The sequence below is a fragment of the Agelaius tricolor genome, unplaced genomic scaffold, assembly GCF_023055355.1.
Source record: "Agelaius tricolor isolate 1412-34295 unplaced genomic scaffold, bAgeTri1.0.p SCAF_7, whole genome shotgun sequence".
Classification (NCBI taxonomy): Eukaryota; Metazoa; Chordata; class Aves; order Passeriformes; family Icteridae; genus Agelaius; species Agelaius tricolor.
In genome coordinates, this window is record NW_027269267.1 from 6667086 (window position 1) to 6693629 (window position 26544).

Consider the following 26544-nt stretch of genomic DNA (forward strand, 5'->3'; position numbering starts at 1 on the left):
TTTCCCTGTGGTTAAGAACCATAGGTAAATGGAACAATCAGGTCAGTTCTGTTCCATCACCAATCACAGCTCACTTTTATAAAATATTTTAATTTTATTACTTTGGTGGCACAAAGAACAGAAAGACACAATCAAAAGCATTAAAAAGCTGAAAGGTTCCATGTCTCTTGAGACTTAATTTCTCTAATCCCCAAATATAATTGCTTCTAGTCTTTCCCAAGTCAATGGACAGTAATCAGAGACTAATACAGGACTTGGCTTTAAGGTGAGGAAAAAACTCCAGCTCTGGGATGGGATTGTTCAGCAGATATTTTCACATTATTCTCTCTAAAATGGAGGAACCATTTGCACAAAACCATTCAAATGGAAAAATTACCTTAAGAGGAGAAGGAGCACAGGCAGAGGATGAGACATTAATTTACACTGAGCCTGACAAGACTTGCCAAACACTCAATACTCCAGTGTAGGTGCTGGGGCACCCCCCAAGAGCTGGGGAGATCCAAGTTCTGACCAGCAAGAGCTACAGCAATCCTCATCCATTTGCCTTCCAGAGGAGGAATTGGTAAGCCAGTCCCCAGAGGAGTGAGTCAGGCACTTAAAATTTGGGGTTGTTCTGGAAACATTTCACAGCAATTGTCAAACCAGGGCTAGATCCAGGTGCCTCATTTTGCACAAGATGGTTGCAAAAGTGGCAAAACACAACTTTTCTCACCCAGAATCTGTCAGTCCCCCTCATGTGAGCTCCCTGTGAGGTGTCAGAAGCCCACACCAAACCTTTCCTGATGTGTAGAGATCAGACAGACCTCACCTGGGCTTGGGGCTTTCTCCTGGGATCCAGGCATGCAGGAATCACTGAGAAAATTTGACTGAGCTAAGTGAGAAATGAGGCTTTCTGGATCATCCACAAGAATTTTCATCATGGAAAGAGTCTTCTTCTAGCTATGGTTTAAAAAAAAATTGTTAAAAATGTAAAGGCAGAAAAAGATGTGAGTGCGTTTGCATTGCCAGTGGTTGTTCTGGCTTGTGTTGCACAGAGAAGGAATGAAAATCCAGATTTTGTGTTGGCTGTGAGGGGCTCTGTGCACACAGAGCATCCAGCCTGGGGTTCCAGGCAGGGGTGGGTGAAGGATGATGGAACAGGTTGGGCATCCAAAACTCCACACAAGAGTCTGACACAGGGGAAATCTGACTCAGGACAATTATTTTGCCTTCCTTCCTGGCATGAAGTATCCAAGTTCACCTTTTACCTCTCAAGATGTAGAAACATTGGAAATAATTTGTAGGTAAGTTTAGCTGCAGGCCCAGATGGTCAGACAGCAAAGAGGTTTAAATATACAGCCTCAGCCACTGCAGCCCTCTTTCCTGCTTTCAGTCTATTTCTACATCATGGCTCTCTTCCAGAAAGAGAAACATGTCCTTCACTGAGATGCACAAGGCTGTCTAACAACCTGCTTCCATCACTTCTTCTTCAATCTGTCTGCATCTCCAGTCTCTTGGGGAATGGGCTTACCTGAGAGCTGGGTGTTAGCTCTGGGCCCCTTTTCCTGCAGAGATTATCCCACACTGCTGGAAACACAGAGGGGATGTGTGTGCTCAGCAGGGAATGCCAGGAGCAAGCCCAGATCCCTCAGGAATAGCCCAGCATTGGGCAAAAGGACAGAGAAGAGTCCCACAGGCCCTGGCAGCCCACAGCCCTAAGGAGATGGGGGTCAGAAACACAAGAGTTTTACTTTGCTGCTTGGACTCATTTTGCAAGGCTGCAGCAGAAGCCTTGAGACACGTAGCATCTATTTTTACAGGGCTTGATTCAAAGTTGCTAAAGCTGAGAGGAGTCTCCCCACTGCTTTTAATAGACTTTGATACGAATTTAAATGAAAAAAAACCACTCATGATTAAAAATAACGAAATTGTGGATTTACAAATTATTAAAGCACTGGGAGCTGTGTTCTCCACCAGTTTCTTTGCAGACATTGATTACAAAGGCCAGGCTCATGTAAAACTGTGACTAATAAACCAGCCATAAAATCAGTCCATGGCTCAGAGAACAATAATTTTCCTAAACTAAATCTCATTTCCCTGTATTTCTCTGGCCTTCTTTTTTTTTTTTTTTCAGAATTGCCAATTTTTACTCTTAATATTTTCCTTTTTCTTGGCAGTCAAACTCTGGAATCAGTGCCCACCCTGTCTGCCAGCTTCAGTCAAGCCTTCAAATCCTAGTAGGCCAAACTCCAAAAGGATGTGAAATTAACTTATAAATGGCAATTATTTAAAACCTAATCCTTCCCAAAAGAACTCTCAAGCAATTTTTTCCTCACTGTGTTCGAGTTATTTCTGTCAGCGGCTTTGTTTGAGCCTTTGCAAACTGTTCCTGGTAACAACTTCAGCTGTTTCCACAGCAGAACAAGAATCTGATGGTGGCAGATCTTCCACCAATCTCCCAGGCAGCCTCAGCACCTCCTTTTTCTCTGGGTAGTTTGCAGCTGCCTTTATGCCCAGCTGCTTATCAGGTGTCTCTCTTAGTCCCACATATTTTTAGAGTTTTCATGTCAAGAGGTTTGTAAAACTGTGGTTTTGGCCTTATTTTGACATGCAGTGTATTTTGACACTGTTGTTTTTTCAGGGGGTTGAGGCTGCTGCACATCCTGGGGTTGGAGATTCAGATTTCCCACTCCATTGCTTTCGTGGGTGATAACTTCTTGCCACATTTTGCACACACACACAAACACACACACACACAAACACACACACACACAAACACACATCCCCTTCCCTGCCAGCTCCCAGCTTCTCTTTTGGCATTTTGGAGAACCTGGAACCACCACTCAGCAGCGCCACTCCACAGGAGCAGCCAGTCAAGCACATTTCATGCATCTTTCCAGCAAGCTCGGCCAACATCAGTTGTTTGCAGGTGCTTTTTATTTGCTTTCTGGTTTGCTGAGACTTTAGGATGCACTTGGGTCCCATTTGCCAATTACTCTCTACAGCCAGGTGCTCTAGATGCTTTATTGCTAATTCTTCCTCAGCTTCTCCCATCATCCCATGAATCTGAAAGGCAGAGCTCTAACAAAAATATGGAGTGTCATGAGATGTTATGAAATCACAAGAACCAGCTCTGTGCTGCTCTGAATTGGCTCACCAAGACACATGAATTTGATTAATAGGTGAGTCTGCCTGCTACTGTACCCTCTGTTCCCCTAATTCAGTGCTGAAAGGAGCTTGGTAGCCATCCTGAAGCTACAAAAACACAAACAGGAATTTCAGGGGAAGGAAAATGAAATGAAACAGCTGCTCCAGGCTGGGGGGCTGGGAGGGGCATGCACTGTTCTCACCTTCTGGATTACAGAATATGGGCAGACTCATCTGCTCTCCTCCACAGAGGGATGGTCTCAGCCACAGTGGGGACAGTGGGGTTTTAGGGTGACCTGAACAACTGATAAGAGACCCCAGGGAAGGGTGAGGATAACCCAAAAGTCCAGAAAAAAAATGAAGAGGAAAGAAAAGACAGGTGGAAAACTAGGGAGGGACACCTGACAAAGATCTTCAAACCGTTTTGTTACAGTCATAGCTTTACTTTGCATCATTCTACCTTTCTGCTCTTCCACAAAGCCCCACAATATCTATTCCTTGCAACATGCAGCATAAATGACAATAGTTAGTCTAGAACAAACTTTTCAGGTGTTTGAAGAGCAAGAATACACCAGCCTGTTCCCTGGGGAAATGCAGGTTGGAAAGAAGCAGCTTGTCAGGCTTTCCAGTGCTCTAGTACAACTCAGCAAGGATGCACAGAGCTCCAGCCCTCGCCTTACACAGTTCATTTGCTACATTGCATGCAAAGATAGCTCTTTAGACTTAACACCCACAGAAATGTCATGCAAGGTTCAGCATATTATGTGTTTGAAAAGGACCTTGTCAGTCACGTGGGTGGGGGTTTTTTTCCCCTTTCAAAATTTAAACATTTGGATAAGGGCTTGTCAGATTCATTCCTCTAGTGATGCCTGAAAATAGTGGGTTTTCTTGCTTTGAAAAAAAATTATGAAGACACTTGGAATAATTCAGGCACTGAGACCTCCCTCTGTTCACATTCTTGGTGCAGAAAAAGTAAGAGAGAAAATCACCTCTGGGTGTTCACTCTGCTCTGGCTGGAACAGTTGTAAACATTTACTCATTTTTTTTCCTCAGCACCTGAAGATGAAGATGGAGAAAATAAAAGTGCCTTTCTGTGTTTGCACTGTTTCTACAGAGCAGAAAAAAGCAGGGATTTGTGCACAGTTCAGGCACTGCTAAGGCCAAGAGGAGGAGGGTGCTGGCACAATGATGCTGCTGGGGTAAGTGCTGGGGTTAAACACCTCTGCACCCATTCAGGGCATTGGCACCATTTCAGACACTCCTGAAAGGAGCCCCTGCATCAGTGCTGGTGTTTCAAAATGGAAATCCCTTCAGCAGGTGGAGAAGGGATGGGAACAATTGTCCAGATTTCAGGAAATCAATTTGTTATCCCTTCCTGTTTCCACTCACAGCACTGCTTGTTCTGCCTGTCCTTTTCCACCAGGCAGATTCATTCCTCTAGTGATGCCTGGAAATAGTGGGTTTTAGAGGCTCCCATGGGCTGCCTTTGTTGATGCACAGGATCAAACCTCCCAGGTTTGATCAGAGGAACAGGGCCAGAGGTGATGGAGGCTTTCCATCAAATGGCTGCATTGACTGGGGACAAATATTGGCAGGAGTTTGTGTCTACAAGGTGTGAACAAAAAATCCAAACCTGCAGGAAATGCTCTTGTTGCATTCTGTGAGTAAAATGACCAGAAAAACCTAAAAAAACCCCAGCTGCTGACTTGTTCTGTCAAAGTGCTTAGGGAAAGGCTCCCCAAAGTCAAGGAGTTTGACTTTTATTCCAACTTTTGTTCCAACAGGAGCTCTGGGGTTACCAACCCCAGGGAAGGGCTGACTGAACTTTATGGTTGCACGTCTTCAGGCTGGAGCCAAGCAGAGCTGTCTAAAAATACAACTTTTGCATGACTGCAGCATGGCATGTGCAGCAAGATAAAATTACTGGGGAAGGAGGGCAGGAAAAAGGAGCTTCTGAATGGAGGACAGGAGTACAAATATGACCTTGAGGTGCCACCAAAAAAATGTGTATATTTATCAAAAAAAAAAGTCAAACTCCTGAGCGCTGGCAGATCAAAGAGGAAGTGTAAAAGGTCAAAAGGCATGGAGAAAACAGGACTTTTCTAACTGGGTCAGAGCCTTCAAAAGACTGTCATTCCCAGAGGTGTCCATGTTCATGGGATTTCATGAGAGGAATTGTTCATAAATTTGATAGAAACACAGACTGAGCTAAAGGACAGGGGTCTCAGTACTACAGAGGCAAAAATAAGGAATTATTGGAAAAGCTGTGACCACAGGTTCCCTCTTTTCCCTGCTGCAGACCCAGATCCATGAGCACACTCTGAGGCACTGGGCAGCTTCTCCTGGGGCAGGTGGGAGCAAAGGCCCTCAGGTGCAATCCCCCAAACCCCCTCCTGCTGCTGGACAAGGATGGAGGGATGGCTCCCTGGCAGAGGGGTGAACTCACTCAGAGGGAAAATTCTGGAGGCTGGATTTGCAGGTTGCAGGAACAGCTGTGAGCTGCTTCATATCTTTTTTTAAGCCATATATGGAGCCCAATGGGAAAGTGGGATCTGCTGTGATCTCTGCCCAAGTTTTTCTTGAAGAGCCCTGCAAGAGTGGGATCCCTTTAAAGACACCACATTAGAAGTTCACAGTAAATGTGTGCTGACAATAAATAAAAAATACACACACACACCCCCCAGGTGGCTAAACAGCAGCACAAGGGAGCAATTCTAACCAAACAGACACCCTTCAAAAGGGAGGAATCAGATGCAGAAATTAGGCAAATTAGATGCAAGGCTACAGTAAGGCAGCCCCAGAAGAGAAATCCAAGGAGTGACTTGCTAACAGCGTGGAGGCTGACAATGAACCCTTTCTCAAACACATCAGAGGCACAGAGTCTGCCAGGAGAGCTGCTGAGGCCAGCAGGAAATCTCAGTGCAAGGCAGCCCAAGGAATGAAGAAATCAGGATTTTGCAATGACAGTCACGGGCGGTGTTTCAAAGAAGAAATAGGAGTAAAAGCTTAAGTGACTCTGTTAAAACTAAAATCAGGTAAACCCCAGCCCAACCTCCCCTCTGAGAGAGCAAGGAGCACATGAGGGAGGGTGCACTAAGACTTTGATGCTGTTTTGCAGTAGAGATGGTGAAAAATGGGTGGGAATAGCAGCCAGTGGGTGCAAGTGAAGAGCCCTGCTCAGGGTGTGTGTGATTCCATCCAGGGCAGATGCTCCTCATGGGGAGGAAACCAGGAGCAGAGCAGAGGCTCCAGGGAGCTCAGGCAGCCAAGGGAGCCTGGGAAGAGCTGGGGTTTCAGCACAGTGCAGAGGAGAACAGGATAACTGGAGGGGCACAGGCGTGGGAGGGTTTTCCCTGGAGAGATCAGCCTTGCAGGATGCCATGGGCCTGAGGAGAGGAATCCCCCACGTCAGGGATTGCAGGGAGTGCAGGGACACAGCAGGACAAGGATCCTTCTTTGTCTTGTTTCTTACACTCCTCCCCAAACACAACACCAGAGATTTGGCCCAGTGCGATTTGGTCCAGCCCAAGGGAACTCCAAATGTCACAGGAATGGCAGGAACAAGGATTGGGGTTCCTGGGGTGATGTCTCAGGTTGTGGTCAGGTGTCCAGTTGACCAAGAAAACATCTTTCTCATCTTAAGTTTTGCAGTGTCTGTAAAATTAAAGATGTGAATAATTTAACAGTATTTATGAATAAAGCTATTGCAACACAGCTACTAATGACTCACTGTCTTCTCAAGGAAACACCCTAATTTTTCACTGATATCTCCTTCTGGGGAATAAAAAAAACCCCAAACCAAACCCAACTTGAAGGAAATAACCTTATCCTGATCCAAAGAAACTGTCTTAACATCAGAGTTGTGAGTAGGAGGGAGGGAACACTGTGTAATGGCACATGGGAGCTTTGAGATCCCAGATCTATTAAAGTGCTGGTTTGCCAGATTAGCCACTTTGCATGCCTGGAAATGTTCATTCAGAACAAACTTTCATAATAATCAAAAGCAAGTTATCAGGCAAAAATGCATCTGGTTTGATTTTCAAGGGCTGGTATCCTCGAGAGACTTTTTGTTTCAACATCTGAAACAGCTTTCAGTGGCTGTACATGGATTGATACAGGTTTCTCTCTGCTCTCACAAAGTCAGAATGGTCCAAGAGAGTTGTTCTGCTCTTTGTTTGCTTTTCAGGGTTTGGAAACCTTGGGCTCAGAGAATTTGCTCAAAAGGCTCAGGAAGCTGTCCCTTCTCCTGTCTTCTCATGTCCTTCTTGGCTTTTTGGAGAAATTAACCACCATGACCAAGTTGTCTTCATGTCTTACCCAAAACAGCTCTCTCTGTTTTTCCTCCTAACCATCCTCAGTCCCTTATGTTCACTGAAGTTGAGTCATTTCTCTCAGAGGACCAGAGAGATCCCAGACTCCTTCCCAAGGGACAATTCCTCGCTCCAGAAAAGGAGACAGAAGTGTTTTCTGACCTGAAATGAGGGACAGGGAAGAGGAACTCTTTCCTGGAAGCCACTGCAGCTGGAGAGGTGCCAGAGGAAAAACTTCCCTGTGGTGGTCCCAGAGAAGATGAAAGAAACCCCAAAGAGAAGGAACAGGGGAATGTTGTTATCACCCAAACCAGCACTGGGTCCTCCAATTCCAGCTTCATTAAGGGAGCATGGCAGGGCAGAGAACCCCAAGGCAGGAGGTGTCCTGTGCTTCTGCACATCAGAGGAGATGAACTGTGCTCAGGGGAACCTGCCATCCAAACAGGTGTAACAAACACATTAAAGAAAGCAGAAATTGTGAATGAGGTTTCACTGCAAAAAAAAAAAAAAAAAAAAAAAGTAAATGTAACTCTTTCTAGTTCATTTTCTATTTTTTTTTCTCAGTTTTTTTCCTCTGCTGACCCAATAACCACTGGTCAATAACCTTGGGGGATAAAGGAGGGAGGCAGAGGAGGGAAAGACTTCCACACTTCCCTGTGTGGGAGGGAAGTGATGACCCGGAGCATTTTAGCATGGCAAGAGGAAAATGTGAAAAAAACCCAACAAATAGAGAACCACAAAGTAATTCAAGTCAAACCAACATTGAAAACAGCATTTTGGTAATGGGGACTAAGGTGGAGGAGCATTGGAGGGACATTATGCCTTCAGTTTTTAAAACTTTAAAGACATTTAATGCTTTCTCAGACAGCCCAAACAAATGAATCACTTTGCAATGAGACAAATAAAAGCCTGTTTTACAAAGAACTATTTTTCATGTATCCCAGTGGATTTGCCATTATCAGTGACAGGCACAGACCTACCTACAGTATTGAGCTAACTGCTTTATGATATCCTTTGGTCTGGAAGTTTCTCCTAATGCCAACCTATTCTTCAAACCCAAATTTTTCCTCCCCTTTGAGCATTAAATCCACCAAGAGAAGGTGAAGAGCGTGGCTGAGACACAAAGAGGGTGTCAATGAACAGAAAGGCTGCACTAGGGATGTTTGCCAGTGACAGCATGGAGATAAATGTGAAGAGAAAGGGAGATATTTTGAGAAGGAGACATGAGCACAGCCACTGAAAGGCACCAAAATGAGCACACAAATAAGGCACAGGAGACATTCAAGAAGTGAAGAGATTTGCCAGAATAGAGAGAAAGAGGGCTTCTTCTCTGGCAGATCTCAAGCAAGATAGCTTGCCAAACAAACTGGAAGAGGAAGGAGGTGCAAAAAAAAAAAGACACAGAGCAATGAGCAGCACTTCCTCTCTGTGTGAGATTTTTTTTTTTTTTCTGTGTATTCAAGTTTTTCAAAAGCAGTCACACCACCCAGCTTCTGGAAGATGAGAAGAAATGCACGTCCCTTCTCCTCAGACAGAGAAAACACCACTTTTTAAACTCACATCCTCCACTGCTGCCCTGCGGCCAAAGGTGGGGGATCCCTGGCAGGCAGGAAAGGAAACGCTGAAGCGAGGTGCTCCACCCCTCTATCCTCTCTCCAGGTACCAAAATCCAGCAGCACAGAGCTCCTCATTCCTTCCAAGACCCTTCCTCAGCAGAGCTCAGAGACGCGTGTGGGAAAGCACCGCGCTCAGCCTGGCTGGGGATGAGCAGCGAGGGAAGAAGGGGCTGAGCTGGCCCAGCACCCTGCTCCAGGAGCCAGCACCCCTGCAGGGCCACCCCTGTGACCCCCAGCCCCCCTGGGAGGTTCTGCTGGGGCACAGGAGGTGCTTTGAGGGCAGGGCATCTGCGTTCCCACAGCACACAGGGGCTGGGGATGTTTCCGTGCTGGAGGCCAAATTGATTTTTGTGGCGCAGTTTCCACATTAATGCACAGCTCAGCAGAGTCCAGCATCACACCCAACACATCTCGTGGCCACAGCCCCAGGGAAGGGAGCCATGGGTTGTGCTGGCAGGGCCTGGGGCTCCTGCCCTGCAGGCGCCGGCAGGATGGGAGGTGGAGGAACACCAGGGAGAGCTGGAAAAGGCAGCTCCTGGCACACACAGGGCAATCAAATACCTATTCAAACACAGCAGCACTTCATTCATATGCTGTTCTTATGTTCTCCCATCTCGTGGTTGTGTAAATAAGCCATAGAGAGCATTAGCCATGGCATTCTTCATAACACAGCCCTAATTGCTGGAGGCTCCATCGAGCTCTGTAAACAGCATTTTGCACTGATTTTGAAAATTAGGAACTGAAGTTGCACTTATGATAATTGCCAACTCGTTTTGCTCAGTGCTGGAAAACTCATTCCACCTTTGCTTTCACTTTGGAGCTGCTGAAGCAGCTTTTCAAAGGTATCATCACTTACTGACACACACATTATTTCTCTGTTAACAGAACTCAGGGGGGTTTACAAAGCACTCAGTCAAACAATTTTTTGCCTCCCCAGACTTTTGCCCTGCCAGAATTTGCTTCTCTGCTTCATTTGCTACCTTTAAAAAATGGTATTCTTGTATCACTAAAACACTTCTCACAAAAACTGGTATTTTTTCCCCTGATCTTTTTTTTTTCTTTTACAGGGGAAATGTCTGTATCTGTCTTAGAGACAACCCTGCAGAAGATCTGATTGGAAAACATGGGTAAAAGCTGAAAGATTAAAAAAATCACAGAATCATTAATGTTGGAAAAGCCCTTCAAGATCATCAAGTCCAACCTTTGACTAAATACCACCACACCAATCAAACCACAGCACTAAATGCCACATCCAGCTGTTTCTTGAGCACTTCAGGGTGACACCACCACCATCCTGGGAAGCCCCTTCCACTGCCTGACAACCCTTTCAGTGAAGAAATTCCTCCTGAGAATGAAGGTGTTGAAACAAGATTCAGCTGTGAGGCTGCAACTTGACTTGGAATCACATGGTTACAACACACAGACACAGCAATTTCCCTCATCCATGTTTAGGAATATCAAAATCTCATTGCATTTGAGTGCAGGAATGGATGATGGTGAAGGAAACCTAATCCATGTTGTCCTGGATTGCCAAGCAAATTGTATTCTATTGCCATCTGTATGGCACCTGTCTGCTGTTCAGTGGGCAGTTTTCTTATCTCTTCCACAATCACTCCTCCCTCAGGAGGGGACATCTGCTGATAACAGCTATTGAATGTCCCTGCATGGCTGATAAGAACTACAGCATCCCATTGGGAGATGTGAGCCCAGAGGGAGGAGCCAAGCATTCCTGCCTGGATATAATCTGGAGATTCTGGAACACCAGCACGGCTTCTGCACTGGATTTCCCAGAGGAACAGCAGCTGCCTCTTCCCCTGGATCTTCAGAGGAAGAACACATCCTTCTCTCCAGGATCCCTGCTGCAGCAGAACCACCCCTGACACTCCAGGAGGGCTGCAGCCATATTTCCAATGGGACTGCTGCCAACACCCTGACCCACAGGGTGTCAGGCTGTGTTCTGACTCTGTCAGTGTTGTTCTAGTGTACTGCATTGATTATTTTATTTTTCTTTTCTTCCTTATTAAAGAACTGTTATTCCTGGTCCGATATTTTTGCCTGAGAGCCCCTTAATTTCAAATTTATAACAATTCTGAGGGAGGGGGTTTACAGTTTTCCATTTCAGGGGAGGCTCCTGCCTTCCTTGGCAGATACCTGTCTTTCCAAACCAAGACACATGTGGAGCTGAGCTATTTTTCTCCTAAAATGCCCATTTGCCCAGGGCCTGTTTTGGGCTGGTTCTCAGCCAAAGCTCAGTATTTTGATGCAAAACGTGTGCCATGAGGCACCCCTGGGCTGAGCCCACACTGCTGTTTCTCAGCAACATTTTACCCCATCAACCTGTCACTGAAACCAATTTTTTATTTTTAAATCTCCCAGCCAGGCATCCAGTATCCTCACCCTTATCTGATGGCTGCATATCAGCATCCCAGGGCTGCCCGGGCACTTCTGCCTCCTCAAGCATAATTACAGCCTCTTTGCCACCTAAAACCAAACCTTTCTGGATGCTCTCCTGAGGTTTCCAGGGTTTCACCAGCCTGGGAAGCATCAGGAGGTAACAAGATGGGCAGAGTATTAAAAAGCAGCAGCCGCAAACCCTCTCCAAGACATTCCCAGCTCCTGCTGTCTGCCCCTCCCAAGGGGTGTGGGTGAGCACCCAGCCCTGCCCTGGACTCTCCAAAAGGACTCTGGAGGAATCCTATTGGAGCTGCTGTGCTCCTGGAAGGCTCACACAGCCCAGGGGACTCGAGCAGCCACTGTGCTGTGGCAGGGCTGGAACAATTTACACTCCTGTGCCAGCTCCTCCCTGCTTCTCCTTCCTCCTGGTGCCCAGCCCAGGAGCTGGGAGAGCTGCTCTGTATGCAATGGATACATCCCTAAGTCACCGTTTAATCTGGGACAGCAGAGATAACACTGGCATCTCAAGACAAAGTTCTGCACATAAATACTGAGCTGTAAGTCTGTCCCGAGCCTGCCAGCAGTTCCTGAGCCCCTGGAATAGCTTTGCAGATGTTCACTAAGAAGGCATTTGACCTTTAAGGAGGTCTTCAACAACTGGAACCACAGGAGATGCTCTTATCACATTGCGTTGGATACCCTGCCTAGTGCTACCACTCTTAAAAAGCCCTTCACACTCCCCCCTGCACCCCCCAGAAAACCCCAAACATGTGGCAACTGTGACTGGCTCCCAGTGGTTGTCCTTGGATTTCATCACAGCCCAAATGAGGCTGTTCCTGGAGGATCACTTATCCTCCAGTAGCCAATGTTCACTCCTACCTGAGGACCACTTTGGAACCTAAATAGGTTCCAATGAGTACCTTAGGAACCACTTTGGTTCCTAAATAGGACATTTTTGCACCTTGCTTGCAGGCAGGTGACCAAACCCTGTTTGCACCCACTGCCCACCTCTCAGCCTTCTCCAGATGCCACAAAAATCCTTCAAGTTGCTGCTGGGAGGCCAGCCTGTGGGACAGCCCACTGGCAGTGATGTTCTGGGGGAACAAAACAACCCCAAACCCCTAAATTTTATATGTGTTAAAATTGAACAGATTAAAGCTCCAGCAGCATCCAGGACATGAGCTGCATGCTGCACTCAGCATATGGCATTGACAGCTGCAGCTGACTGACCACTGCCACAAGAAAAAGGCCAATTTCCTCAAAGGACTGCTCAGTTTCCCACTGATTTGGTGATGAAAAGAACAGAGGAGGAAAGGGGTGAAAACATCCTTGATGCCTGTTCATTTTCTCTGTGCCCACAAGGCTGAACTAAATGATAGCCCAGCACACATCTTAGGCTACTTCTTCTGTCAATCTTCTCTTGTGGTGTCCCTTCCTGACTCTTCCAATGATTTTAACATGTACTTGGAGCCAACTCTCTCCTGCCACGTTTCAGTGCTCCCATGGACTCTGGCAATGGCTGAGTTGTTTGGGTGTGACTCCTTCAAGAATCTTCCAGCTCAGTGCATTAAAGGAGTCAGTGCTTTTAGCCTAGTTGTTTAACCATTAGCCCATCCATTAACCCTTGCCTGGGATTTTGCTACTTTTAAATTGCTCTGTCCTAAGCTTGAAAATATCTTCTATGAGGAAAAAAATAAAAGGTAGGATGTCATTTGAGAGCAGTGCTCCATCCTAATAAAAAGCAGAGTGTGCTCTTCTGTGAGACTGTGAGAGAGGAACCACTGCCTGTCAGGAGCTTGGGGGCAGGACAGGAGGGAGGCAGCCCTGTGGCAGGGCTGGAATAATTTCCTCTCTTATGCCAGCTGAGCCAGCTTCTCCCTGCTCCTCCTTCCTCCTGGTGCCCAACCCAATGGGCACCAATTGATAAATGATAAATCCATGATAAATCCATTTATAATGGATGATAAATCCATTTTCATGTCCCCTAATTGCTGTGCATGCCCACAGCCCCATTGTTCCCCAGGGAGGGGCAGCAGTAATTGCATTTTAACCCTTTAACAAGGTCCTGGCAGCAGGAACTGCAGTAAAACACTGACACTGCTGCCCTAGGGAGGCTGGGAGCTGAGCCCTCCCTGCTGCTGCCACAGTGAGGTGCCTCTTCTCATCTTCCAACCCTTCAGTGTTTTTATGACATCCCAAAATAAATACGGATAAGGGCACCTCACCCCTCACCTCTACAACCCATCCTTGCTCCCTTTATCCCACTGCAATGGGAGAGGCCAGCACTGCTCTTCCTGGGCACAGCAGCTGACAGGACAGCTCCTCCCTGCTGCGGTGACAGGGGCCAGCTCCTGCGGGGCTCAGGATGGTCCCTGTGCTCCTGTCCGGACACACAGCTGTGCTGCACCCCCTCCCCATGTCCCTGTCACCACAGGGGCCCTGCCCGGCACTGCTCTCCCTCTCCTCCGCTTTCAGCTTTGCATCGAGTTTCCAGCACCAACAAGGAAATGTCACCTTCCACCTCCCCCAAATGTCTTGCTCTCCCCTCTTTGGAGGAATAAATTTGTTTTCCTGCAATGAGGCTGCCCTGTGCCCTCCCCTGCATTGCTGCCTTGCTGGCAGCCTCATCCCTGGCACCCTGTGCTCTCCTCCACAGGGCCCTCGGGCAGCAGCCCTGCACTGAGCTCACCTGGCGCTGAGCTTCAGCTCCATTCTGTGCTTGAACTTGTGTGGGCACCACCTGCACCCCTCCTCCCTCCTCTCAGCACCGGTGCAATGGGAACAGGCAGCACTGGTTGGCTTTGACCTGTCCCTGAGTAAACCCTCACACTCACCAGCCTTGTCTCCGTGCGCTCGCAGCTGCAGGGATTCCTCTGCCTGTTCCCACAATGGCTAAAGCAGCCATGGAAGATCACAGAATCATATTTAGACTCAACCATAGACTTTAGAGCTCATCTAGTCCCAACACTCAGCCATAGGCAGGGACACCTCCCACCAGACCAGGTTCCTCAAGGTTTTTATCCAACCTGGCCTTGAACACTGCCAGGGGTGGAGCATTCAGAGCTTCTCTGGGCAACCTGTGCCAGGGCCTCACCACCCTCACACAGAAGAATTTCTCCCTAATATCTGAGTTAAATTTCCTCTTTTTCAATTTGTAACCAATCCCCCATTTTCTGTCACTACAGTTTCTAGCAGAAAAGTTCCTTTCCAGCTTCTCTGTAACTCCTTCAGACTCTGGAAGGTGCTCTGAGCTCCCCACACAACCTTCTCTTCTCCAGGATGAACAGCCCCAATTCCCCAGCCTGTCTCCATAGGGGGTGGGCTCCAGTCCTTGTCAACTTCATGGCCCTTCTCTGAACCTGCTCCAACAGTTCCACGGCTTTCCCATGGACAAGTCCACCTTACATGAAGCTTTCCTCCCACACTCATCTGCTGCTCCCATCATGGCTCTGCTCTGGTTCCACACAAAATGGTTCTGACCTAACTAAGCTCAGGTTTAAACACCCTCCTCCCTCCTAACCCCAGCACTAAGTACCATGTTTGAAACCCTTCTCAGGATCAGGGCAGTAACCAAGGATGAGTACCCTCTTCCCTGTGGTCTTGGCTGAACCCCTGCATCTTCCTTCTCTTTATTAACCAACAAATGTATTTGTGGCCAGGAAATTCCTAGCTGTGAAATCCCCAAGCCTTGCCCACCTTTGACCCAAGAATCAGCTCAGCTTAGCCAAGCTGTGCTCATTTAAGCAAAGCATCATCACTTTAATGCTACTTGGAAAGTCCTTCTTCCACATGGCAAGCACAGATTCAGGGTACTTTGTCTTTAGGATCAACAAGTCCTCTGCCACACAAATTCAGGAAGCTTTGGGATTTCCTGTCAGTAGATACTTCTCACTTTCCAGTGATTTTTATCTAAATACTTCGTATATAGATATCAACATCACTACTACTAAACTGTAACCACTGGTAGGACTTCTCCAAAAAAGCAAAGATGAACTGCTCCCAAATTATGTATCCAGAGGAAAGCTTTAAAATCAAATGCTGTTGAATATATTTATGGAAGGACTTAATTAAGCTCAGAAACACACAACCATTTATTTCCTCATTTAAGGATCCCTATTTGTCAAGCTCCTCAAGGACAGTTCTCAGATCCACAGCTCAGTAGCAAATGTTGCTCTTACTTTCGAATTCCTTCTAATCTGTAATTCAACTTTATACTATTTTTTTAAACACCTATTTTTATCTCTGGTTTTATCCATCTCCTAATAGAATCACTTTTCTCTCAGCCTGTAACTTAATGAAAATTCTTGCAACAAACGCCACGTCTTTGGCCATTTTCATCTTAAATCTGCCTGCTACTACAATAAGTAGCTACAAGCAGATCAAAATCACTTGCAGTAGGGCTCAGCTGTGGAGCTTAAGGGCCCCAAGATTCCTTGGAAAGTTCAGCTCCAGACTCCAGCCTCCCCCCACCCTGCCCAACTCCTGATGCTTGGAAACACCCAGAGATTACAAATGCCTCACTTGGCATCGTGTGCTTCATGACTGAAGAAGCAGAAGGTGCTTCTTAAGAAGTACAACTGACGAAATATTAACTTGTGCTTCTTTAATAAGGTGAAACAAAAGCATTCTAAATCATAGCAGCTTATAGATCCAAACTGTCCATTGCTTGGGAGCAGAGTGGGATTAAGAAGTGTGGAAACTGCAAAATATTAAAGCCCTGCAGCAATTCCAATTCATGACAACCCTTCCCACAGCACGAGGAATGCTGCCTGATGCTCTACTCATTTGGTCTACTTGCTCATTGGCAAAATATGAATATTCTTCCTTGGTAATGCCATATCCTCTTTTCCAAAGGGAAGGAAAGGTACAAAGCCCTTCTGATTAGCACACGATTTTTTTCTTTCCCTAATTAGCAATGTTCTTTTACAGCACTGAGAAATGAGGACCTTCTGTTTACCATTAGTTGAGGTAAGTGTATCTTGCTTTTATTTGGGTTTAAGACTACTTTAAAGGAGTAGCTTTTCAGTTGCAGCATGGTTTGTCAAGATTACAATATTTATGACTGCGTAAAATACATAAGTAAAAAAAAATAATTATGATTTGTAGAGTTTGTTATCAAGAGCTGAGACTTACACCTTTACAGCACTGCAAATACTGGCTTCCTAACTGCTAGTTGATAATTTTGCTGGCAAGAACATTTCATTATGCTTTTCTTTAATCTCTACACGCTTTTGTCCAACTAGTGAGAACTAGCAAGAAAGTCAGCTCTACCTGTGGTTAAACTGTTGTAACAGCATTAGATAAACTGTGCTGATTCTTCATTAAAACACCCTTCAGTTTGAAGCTACAACATAAGAGGCGATTCTTTTTGTTCAAAAGGAACTATCTGCATGCTCTGTGCCTGGAACACTTCACATTGATTACAAAAAATTTAACAATGCAACCACTAACATACCCCACTAATGAGAAATTATGAGAAAGTGTTCGATGCAGAACCTTCTGCATCAGTCAACTCTGATCGATAAGGAAGCTATCAATTTTGAAATTTAGATTTAATGCATTTTCAAGAAGCTAATGAGAAAGGAGCAACTTAAAATAAATACCATCATTAAAACTGCAAACTGTTACAATGATATATTATAAACTTGTCCTAAATAAACCTAGTGCTTCGAAAATTTACCAGTGAATTTGTATTACAAAATATGTGAAAATACAATAGAATACCACAAAACAACGTCCTTTTTTTGGGGTCAACAATGACGCCAAGATGATTCAGTCTTAACTTTTAAAATTGTTAATAGAACATATTGTAATATATAAGTTGCAATTTGGTTGAAATCTAGAGAACATCCCCACCAAAACTCAATCTTCTTCATTCCTCCTCTAAAACTAGTGCCAAACTTCCTGTCAAAGTTGGTATTTTCTTGAAGAGCTTTAAAATTTAGCCGTTACTTATTTTCTACTACTACATTTTGGCAGCAACTATTTATTGGTCTGTTATTGCAAAAAGTGCAATTTAACAATAAACCAGTCTGAAGGTCATTCTATGTCTTGAGGATACATACCATATATTTCTTTAAAAATAATCATACTTTTGTAAGCAATACTTTACAGTAGACACCTCAAATCTACCATAGATGTAAAACTTAAAACGAGAAAAATTTAGTCTCTAAATCTTTATACACATATTTATATTCGCGTTTCTATATATATTATATATATACACAAGCACAAGAGTATATATAAAATATATATAATCAGATTCAAAGAGAACAAAAACTGGGCACTGTACATAAAATCTTTTTAAAACTCAAACAATAGAAAAACTTTAAACATTAAACAATTTTAATAAAAGTTTCTGTACAATGCTAAGCAGTTTTATTTACATATAGAAAATGTAATAGGAGTAGTGTTTGAAATTACAGAACTCCTTAAAATTTCAATGGCAGGTAATCTGGAAAAAATAACAGCATTCCATTCACAAATATTTTCAAGCAATAAATATGTATTTATAAATAGTGTAAATTTACATCAAGATTAGAAACAAAAATCACAAATCTGAAGTTTATTCCTTAGTCTATGTGCAACCCATTTATCTTTGTGACTTGGCTGTTAATTGTTTTAAATTTTATTTAGGAACCAAAAGTGTAACCGTCATGGTTTCAAAACAAGACAGAAAAACATAAAAGCAGTAAAAAATTTATATCACCTAACTCTTCACATTAAAAAAAAAAAAAAAGAAAAAAAAAAAGTTGCCCAAAGAAAGACTTAAAATTTCTAACTACCTTACAAAGAAATGACCAGCTAAGCTAGTACTTTTTCCAAGGGAAATTCTGAAGGGGGAAAAATGGATGAAACCAACTCATCAGCCCAGAAACAGAGAAATACAAAAGAGGTGGTCTTCAAGTCAGTAGTCTGTATAATGTTGCCAGTTTTGTCAGATATATACAAAACATGGAATTATTTTTTTGAAGTACAGCTGGATGAGCTTTATTTGTTTTGAGTTCTGGAGTAGGAGGCAGTGCTCTCTCCTGTCCAGTTGGTTGACACTCCGCACTTGGAAGGTTGCATAGACACAGCTTTCAGCCAGCAGCCTTACGGGATAGCTACAAAAATCAGTGGTGCAGAACTGGGTCACTTCCTGAATATCAGAAAAGTTTTCATTTAATGTCCATGAAAAAATGTCAAGATGAGGAGGATGGCAATGGAGGAGCCTGAAAGAGAAAACATTAAATTACCTTTTCTACAAGGGTGCAAAACTCTGTGTTTAACTAAGACCTGCACAAACGTAACCATGAGAGTTTAAAAGTCACACACACACGCTATTCTTTTTACACTTCAGGACACTTTAGAGAGAACAGTGGCATTTTTTTTTCCACCTTACTCAAATACAACATGTATTTTATGAACACTCTGCATTAGGATTTTGCCTGTACTGCAGACTGGAGTATTCTGTGGGGACGTCTGTGTTAATATGATGTGAGCAGCCCCAAGTCCCACTGTGGCAGCAAAGGGCTCCATGTGCCTCAGTATAGATATATCTTTACACAATCTAAAACAGGGATTCTCAACCTGTTTACCAATGGGGAGATGGTCCATTTGTGGCTCTCCAAAGTCTTTGTGGGCTTCATTTTCCCTCCTCCCCTCTACCTGAGCAGTAACATACCCCCCTGAGGTCAAGGTATCTGTGGAAGGGGTCTCAGATTCTCTGACATGGGGACCAAGTGCCTCAAGAATGAAGTGAGGTGTCTTGTTCCTGCCAGCTGCCAGGAGGTCCAGAAAATCACCTAAATGCTTCCCAGTATTGCACTTTGTGGCATTCCATCAAAGTACTGAGTCTCTGATGGCATTTCCTCCTCTTTTCCTGCTCATCTGTGGAACCCCTTCAAAAAGCTCCTCACAGTTGTTAAAGACACTTTAGATCATACCAGAGAACCTAGCCATGGAACTGTAACACTGGCTCATCCCCCTGTTTGCTCCTGGTGCTTTACCCCAGTCTCTCTTTGGCATAATTCACCTTTGCCAGTTGAGATTATCTTCATCCTGTGACTTACAACAAACCTTAACTCTCCTCCTACATCAGACAGATGTCACTTCTGGGCTATGACTCTTCCCAATTGAGTGTGTATCCCCTTTGAAAGAAATGAATGGCACAGCAACTTCATACGAGAACAATTATCAGTGTCCTTAGCCTTAAGTTTTGGTGGGGGAAGGAGCTACTCACAGGTTGAGAACCCTTGTTCTAGGGACAGTATCATCACTGTTACCTATATAATGTATAAGCACAGACAACAAAATACCCCTCCCTCCCTCTCATCTCCATACAGAAACATTCTTCCCCATTTCCACTCAACTGGATGAAGTATCTGAGAACAGGTGTTTATTTATATGTTTTTCTATAACAGATCATCACTTTGAAATTGCAGCATTTCACAGACTATAATGACAGTGGACCTTCTAGAAGCATGAACTGAAGTTTAACCAATCCAGGCTCTGTGGGACTAATGAAGAGAATTAAATTCAGAGGACATGGTCCCACACTCTGGCCAGCCTCTGCTGAACCTTGAGGCCTTAATTCAGAAGGTCACAACTTGGCATGCTACCAACACATGAAAAAACTAAACACACATTTTCTGCAGCACCTGGAAATAAATCGAAAGGCACAGCCCTTACTGGGCTGTCATATTAAACCCAACATGAAATTCCCATAACACTTAGTCCAATGTTTGTCTCCTTTGACAGAAAGCCAAGCCTTATCAATACATCCAGCATCACTTTCATTGTGGTTACAAAAAAAGCCATCTTTGCCTGGAACAATGAAACCTGGGTGAAATGTTAGGACAGTTGTGCTGACGCAGTTCAAAGCAGGAGGCTGCCATATATAGCACAGAGCTACAATGGCAAAGAGGCTTTTTGCTTTAAATTGAAATGCAAAGGAGGCCCCAAGCCAAGAGACAGAACTGTTTGAGAGCATCCACTTGCTAAGCAGAAGGACAGTGCTGATTTGGGAGGGGATGGGTGGGGAAGGGGAAGGAAGGGTCTGAGTGCATAGGATGCTCTGCTGCTATACTGACTTCATACCACAACCAATGTATTAGAGATGCTCTTGAACCTGGTGCTAGTTTCTCCAAGCTTCACTGTCCTGATTCTTCCCATCTCCATCTGATCCAGTTATGGTCTTCAGGTGATCTCTATTGGATTTTTAAAGCCACAACTTTATGAATTGTAACATCATACTTTTCCTGAAAACTCAGTGGTTATGTTCTGCAGTAAGTTACTGTAGTATTTGACACAATTCTGACTCTTCAGGTTTTGTTCTGCAAATATCACACACAACCCAAACCTCCATTTGAATCAGAAAGTCCGTGGTACTCGTACAAGGGAGCACCAAGACAGTCTACAACTGCTTTACAAATAATGTATTTATGCACCCACTTATTAATTTGACTTACTAATGTAAATTGATCATAGACTTGCATCAAGTCCTCCATTTTGTACTGTTCTAGCACCACAAAGTTTTCCAGGTTCGTGCTTATCTTTCGTGCACAGTCTTGGCAATGTACAACATAGGTCTTTCGAGAGTTGCTCTCACTAGTGACAAAAAGCAGATCAAAGACTTCCACCTATTAGACAGGAAACAGAAAGCCAAGCGTTACAATTTCATTTTTTAAAAAGTTAAAACCATGAGAACGGCGTTTTCTTCAAGATTTACAAGCTTACCCTGTGCATGCAAAGAGAAAAATTAGATTTGTTCAGGGAAAATCCATTCTCCTAAGGCTTGGGCAGAGAAGTGAAGCAGTGTAAAACCACTAATATTACACTTAGGGTGTCTGCATGAACAGCACCATGGGAAAGCTTTGGGTCAATATTGACAAAGCAGGATTCATCTGCTGAATAGTAAGGTGAGGATTTCAAAAAATTATATTTATTTTTCCTTTTTACTGTCTGCTAAAGAAGTTTGTTTTTTCCTTACTACTGAGCCACATGCTCATCTTGCCCAAGAGGCTCTGTCAGAGGATAACTAGAAATGGATTTTCAGGGGGTTAGAAAATGTTATTTTCTTTTAAACTTCATGAAAATTATTATCTAATACTTTGAAGCAACTATTAACAGTAAGTAGAATGAAAAAATGCAGCAAAAAGGGATGTCCTGCAGAAAAAAAGGACTTAAGTTCTCTCTCTTCTGGGTGTGTTGGTGACTTCTGAAAGGAAGACCAATGTACCTTTAAAATGAAGCTCAGCAGATCAAATTTTATGCAGGAAGGGACAACAACATTTTATAATAACTGAAAATTGAAAATCAACCCAGTGAAAAACAATATTGTGGAAGTGCTGTGGTAGAGCCTTCAGCAAAATACAGCCCATGTCCAGAAAAACATCTGGATGAGCTCCTGGAAGGCACCACTGCATCACACAGATGTGCTTACAGCACAGAGCAGATGCTGCAGCTTAGAAGCAAACTTTAAACATCATCAACAACAAAAGACAGGGCAAAATTTAAATAAATATTACAAGAGTAGATGACCCAAAACATTTTCACTGACCTCACAAATGCTACAGTAATGAGCTGGCTCATCCTTTGCTCGTCCATGCCAGACAATCTCCTTTCCTGCAGCAATCAGAGCTTCCCTCAGTGTCTGACACTGTTTGAGAGTTCTTAACAGGCAGTACCTGCAAGCAAAAGCAGTTGTTCAGGTCAACATTCAACTGGACAGCAGAACTCAAGAAGGCTTCAGCTTTTTCCAAGACCATGCACTTGGAGCTTCTTCTTCCTCTGGGATTGCAGAAACAGCTGCCTAGAAAGAATCACTGGACCCATGGCTTGGGGAAAAGTCAGACCTTGTGCTTCTGGACCTCTTCCAGGACTGCCCCTTGCCCTGTACCTTTCATTTTTGACTGAAATACATGAATGCTCTTTTAAGCACAACAGAACAATGTGTTTTCAAAAGCAATCCACGCATTTTATTTTGAACCATAACTTTGTCAGCAAAAAGTTAGCTTGCACTGCCAAGTTCAGCATAGCTGTTTACATTTTGTGTGACTATAGCCTGATCCAAAGGACTCTTTTAACATCCTAAAACTCCTGTTACTTTCTCAGCACTATTAAAACTTTATTATCCCAAGTTTTCTGAAACCCCAAGTTCTGTCAGGAATCACTTTACACACAGTGGGAATAGAATCTATGAACATGTATCTTCTCCCATGAAAAGGACAGGTTGCTATTATGAAAAAAAAATTGACAAAAAAATAATTCTAGCACTTATTTTATGAATGAAGAGAGTAACTGTTCAAATGTCAAATTAAAACCCACAATTCCCTGTCATACCCCCTGCAAAGGCAAAAAAAACCAAAAAACAACTGAATAATTTTATATCACAATTTTATACAGTTCTTGTCCTTACAAGAAAATGCAACTTGTTTTCTAGCATTTTATGAACCATGTATGTTCTTCAAAAAAAAACCGACAAAATAGGTCGCCAAATTTCTAAATTACAATGTTATTTACAATAATTTTAGCTCTCAGCTACTCTATTTATTTGAGCTGCAGCCTTTGCAGGCTTCAATTTTCTCCTCCACAGGGTGGTTATGTTACATGCTCATTAGAAGCAGAAGGAAGACTGAAAAAAATTAAGGGTAAAAACAAACACTGGACAGAAAATGAAGTGCTCAAGACTTCTATCAATTGTTTTCAACTTGAACCTTCTCCCATTAGAGCCTGAAACATGTAATGCATTCTCTATTTTAAAAAACACCACATTTCTTTCATGTGCTTCCAAGTAGTTAATAAAATCCCAGGGTTCTGAAATACTCTCCTCTTGTTTTACACTCATACTGTTCATCTTCACTAAAACAGGGGCTTCACTATGGCTTCACTAACACCCTCACTGTAAGGATAACACAAAACTGAAAGTGTGTTTCCCTGTTAAACATCTCAATTTCTTGTACCCAATTCCAAGAAAATTATGCAGCTCCTTAAGCTGTAACTCCTTCAACACTTTTGAAGTTTGATGTGAATGTGAGTTATGATGTTAAGGCCAACCACAGGTGATAGATTAAATACTAATTCATTCAAGTGTTGGGTTATTGTGCTCCTGACAAGCTCAGAAATTTTGGAAAAGCATTCATTTATGCAATACAGCCTGATTATTTAAAATAAACTTAAAAGCTACCATTCTTCTTTTCTGCTGTTACCTGGAAAAGTCTTTGGGCATCCCCAAGAGCAACTGCAAGAACAACTGCACACCTGCCACCATTGTTCCTCACTCCTGACTTCCAAAGACTTTTCAAAGTGTTATTATGTTCAAAGTGCTCTCTATTGCTACAGTTATGAACAAAAACCTGCCCAGAATGAACCCACTTACAACACTGCTCCAATGCTTGCCAAATTCACAAACAAAGCAGAAAACAATAGATTGAAGGTGAACTCCCCCCTCCTTGGATAAAATTCAGGTCTCAGTAATGAAACTTGAAAATGTAAATGTTAACTATTTCATGCATTTAAATTTGAGAGAAAGGATACAAACTCTCACTGTGAATATGCAGCACAATTTCCTGAAGTTTGGGAAGCCTTAAGAAAGCCAAAAAGGTTCCTAGCAAAGTGATAGTGTGCAAGTTCAATGGGGTCAGCTTTTAGTACTGCAGGCCAGTTTTTATTCTGGCACAGTGAGAATTCAATTGGAAGAAAATCTAGACCATCCCCCTCTCAAAGTCTTTGCAGGTGTGGCATAAAGATATGAGTAAATCATGTCCAGTCAAATTCAAATATTCAAGAGAAGAGAATTAAAAATGGACATAATCCTGATTTATTCTAGAAGAGCAGTGATAAAGCCATTTAAGTACTAAGATATTCAGTAAAACTTCTCAAAAGTGTGGAGACCATCCCAATGGCAATGCAGAACTGATCTCTTGTACCTTCCAGTAATACATCTTCCTTGATACTGAAAAGTATTTTACCTAACTTCATGATTTTGTGCAAAATAATTTCTCCCATGTCATGTTCTTTTACATTTCTGAAACTATTTCTGTAATAGAACTTAGTATTTCAGTTACTTTGGAATTAATTTTTTAAGCTTTTATTACTATGCTCATTCTACCTCTAAAATTCTTCTCTTCCTCAGATGCATTTGTAAAAGTCCTTCTGGCTCCCATCTAAGAGGTTTGCAGTTAATTTTTCTTTTTGTGAGGGCTGTCCTCCCTCAGCCAAGTTTTAAATAATTTTTTTCTGCTCAGTTCCTGCTCACACTTCTACTGTTAGAGCCAAATCTTTAAGAAACGTCTCATGAGAAAGTTTCAGGTTTTGCTCTTTGACCTTTATCTTGCAAGACAGCACTGAACTGCACATTAACTAAAAATATAATGAGGCATCAGATTTCTTCCAAAAGCAAAGTTTCCTTCTATTACTTTTCCTCTTTTGCTACTCCATTTCTTTTCATCACTAACCTGGTTCCCAATATTTACATCTATGCTCAAATTTTAGTTTATTGACTCTGCAGTGGTTACTTTCACACAACCCACTAAGACATATTTGTATTTATCTTTCAAATTAAATTAGAAGCTACTTTTTATTATTTTCCAAGAGCTAATCTTTTGTACCTAAGAAGTCCCAGAGAGAGAAGTCAAAACCACCTTAACACTTTATGTATCTTTGACATGCAATTTTTGACAGACCTGTGCTCAGCAAAAAGATGACAGCTGTGTCACTCATTTTTATTTCCTGATGACAATGAAGCCATCTATCCAAGATGAAATTCAACCAGCTCTATCAAAAATGACTGCTTTTTCCAGCATTTTTATACATAAGCATACACTCCCATACACATAACTCACAAATGTCTCTGTTTTGTACACAGAAAATCCAGCTGCTGTGGACAACAGCCACGATCCCAGATGGTTTTTCCTGCAGACAAGAAGCCCACAGGAAAATTATGCAACTGCTTCCCTCTCTTAAGGAAATTCATGAAGGTTTCTGCATTTCCAGTGTGTTTACAAAGCCAAGGTCAGACACAGGCTGTGCTGATACTGATTTCTAGGAACTGTTTTTCCAGAACTACAGGAGAGACCACAACAAAAAGTTATCTCAGGCTGCTGCTACTGGACATTACAGACCAGTGCTAATCATCCCCTCTTTTTCCCCTCTGCAGCCACAGCAGGAACTTGAGTTTTGGCTGACAACTAACCTGGATGGGGGAGGCCTAATCCAACTAAACTGGAAATTATTTCAGTAAACTGGAAAAAGCGAATGCACATGCACACCCAAAATTTCTATCTGCTCCTTAGCATCTCTGTTTCTTTGTAATCTACACTAAAGTTTGAGTCTCTTGCTGGAAAAAGCTGGGCTGCTGTCAGCCAGCAAGACAACAGCAAATTACCATTTTGTCCTCTGTGTTTCTCCATAACCTTTTAAGCAATTCTCTTGGAGAAGGATGCTGGGCTCAGTCACATTCTTCTCCTTTTAAACCCAAAACCATGGCAAATGCAAAATTCCAAGTGGCCAAAATACCAAAATCATATTTTTAAAGAACATTCCAGAACTGCTTTAAGCCTTACAATACATGTCTGCTGGGCTTTGTATATATTTTATATAAATAAAGATAAAAGTGAAGCTTGTGGATTTGGTATTTTTAAATGGACTTTTTGGCTTTCTCCCTCCCACACTCTCCTGCATTTTCCCCTGTTTCTCATTTCTAACTACTCAATTTCTCTTCTCCTTTTTATGACAACTGGCATTAGGAATATGAGCACTAATTGTTTAATTGAAGGGGCAGGACTGCCAGGCCTTCAGCAAATATTTGATTTACCCTGAGTATCAGTTCCTAGATTTTAGAAAAGTATTCACACACAAATGCTACCCTATAATCAAGCTTTAGAGTTAGTACAAATCTCCCTGTTGTCAACTTCCAACATTCTCAGTTCTTACAAATTTAACATTTCCCCAATCCACCATTCTGCAACAGATGTTCAAGCCTAAATTAAATTTCTGCTGTAAAAAGATGTCGCACTCAGATGTCACCAAAAAATCCCATTTGGGGTAAAAAAGACACTTCTTCTTTGCCCTTTTTTCTCACAAATTAATTCACCCATTTTTTAAAGCCCATTTCA

General features: G+C 43.1%; 1 protein-coding gene across 10 annotated transcripts in view; it reads right to left on the reverse strand.

Annotated features, from left to right (window-relative positions):
- Positions 1–16409: 16409 nt before the first annotated feature.
- The window catches only part of KDM6A (lysine demethylase 6A), a 153391-nt gene continuing 143256 nt past the window's right edge, over positions 16410–26544 (reverse strand). For 4 of the 10 annotated variants that reach the window (XM_071430276.1, XM_071430271.1, XM_071430272.1 and 1 more), the window contains 3 exons: positions 21990–22116; positions 20899–21069; positions 16410–18660 (listed from right to left, as the gene is read on the reverse strand). In XM_071430276.1, the coding sequence (XP_071286377.1) occupies positions 18631–18660; positions 20899–21069; positions 21990–22116 (328 nt within the window). In that variant the 3' untranslated portion in view covers positions 16410–18630. The other 6 variants (XM_071430275.1, XM_071430269.1, XM_071430270.1 and 3 more) reach the window with 3 other exon arrangements.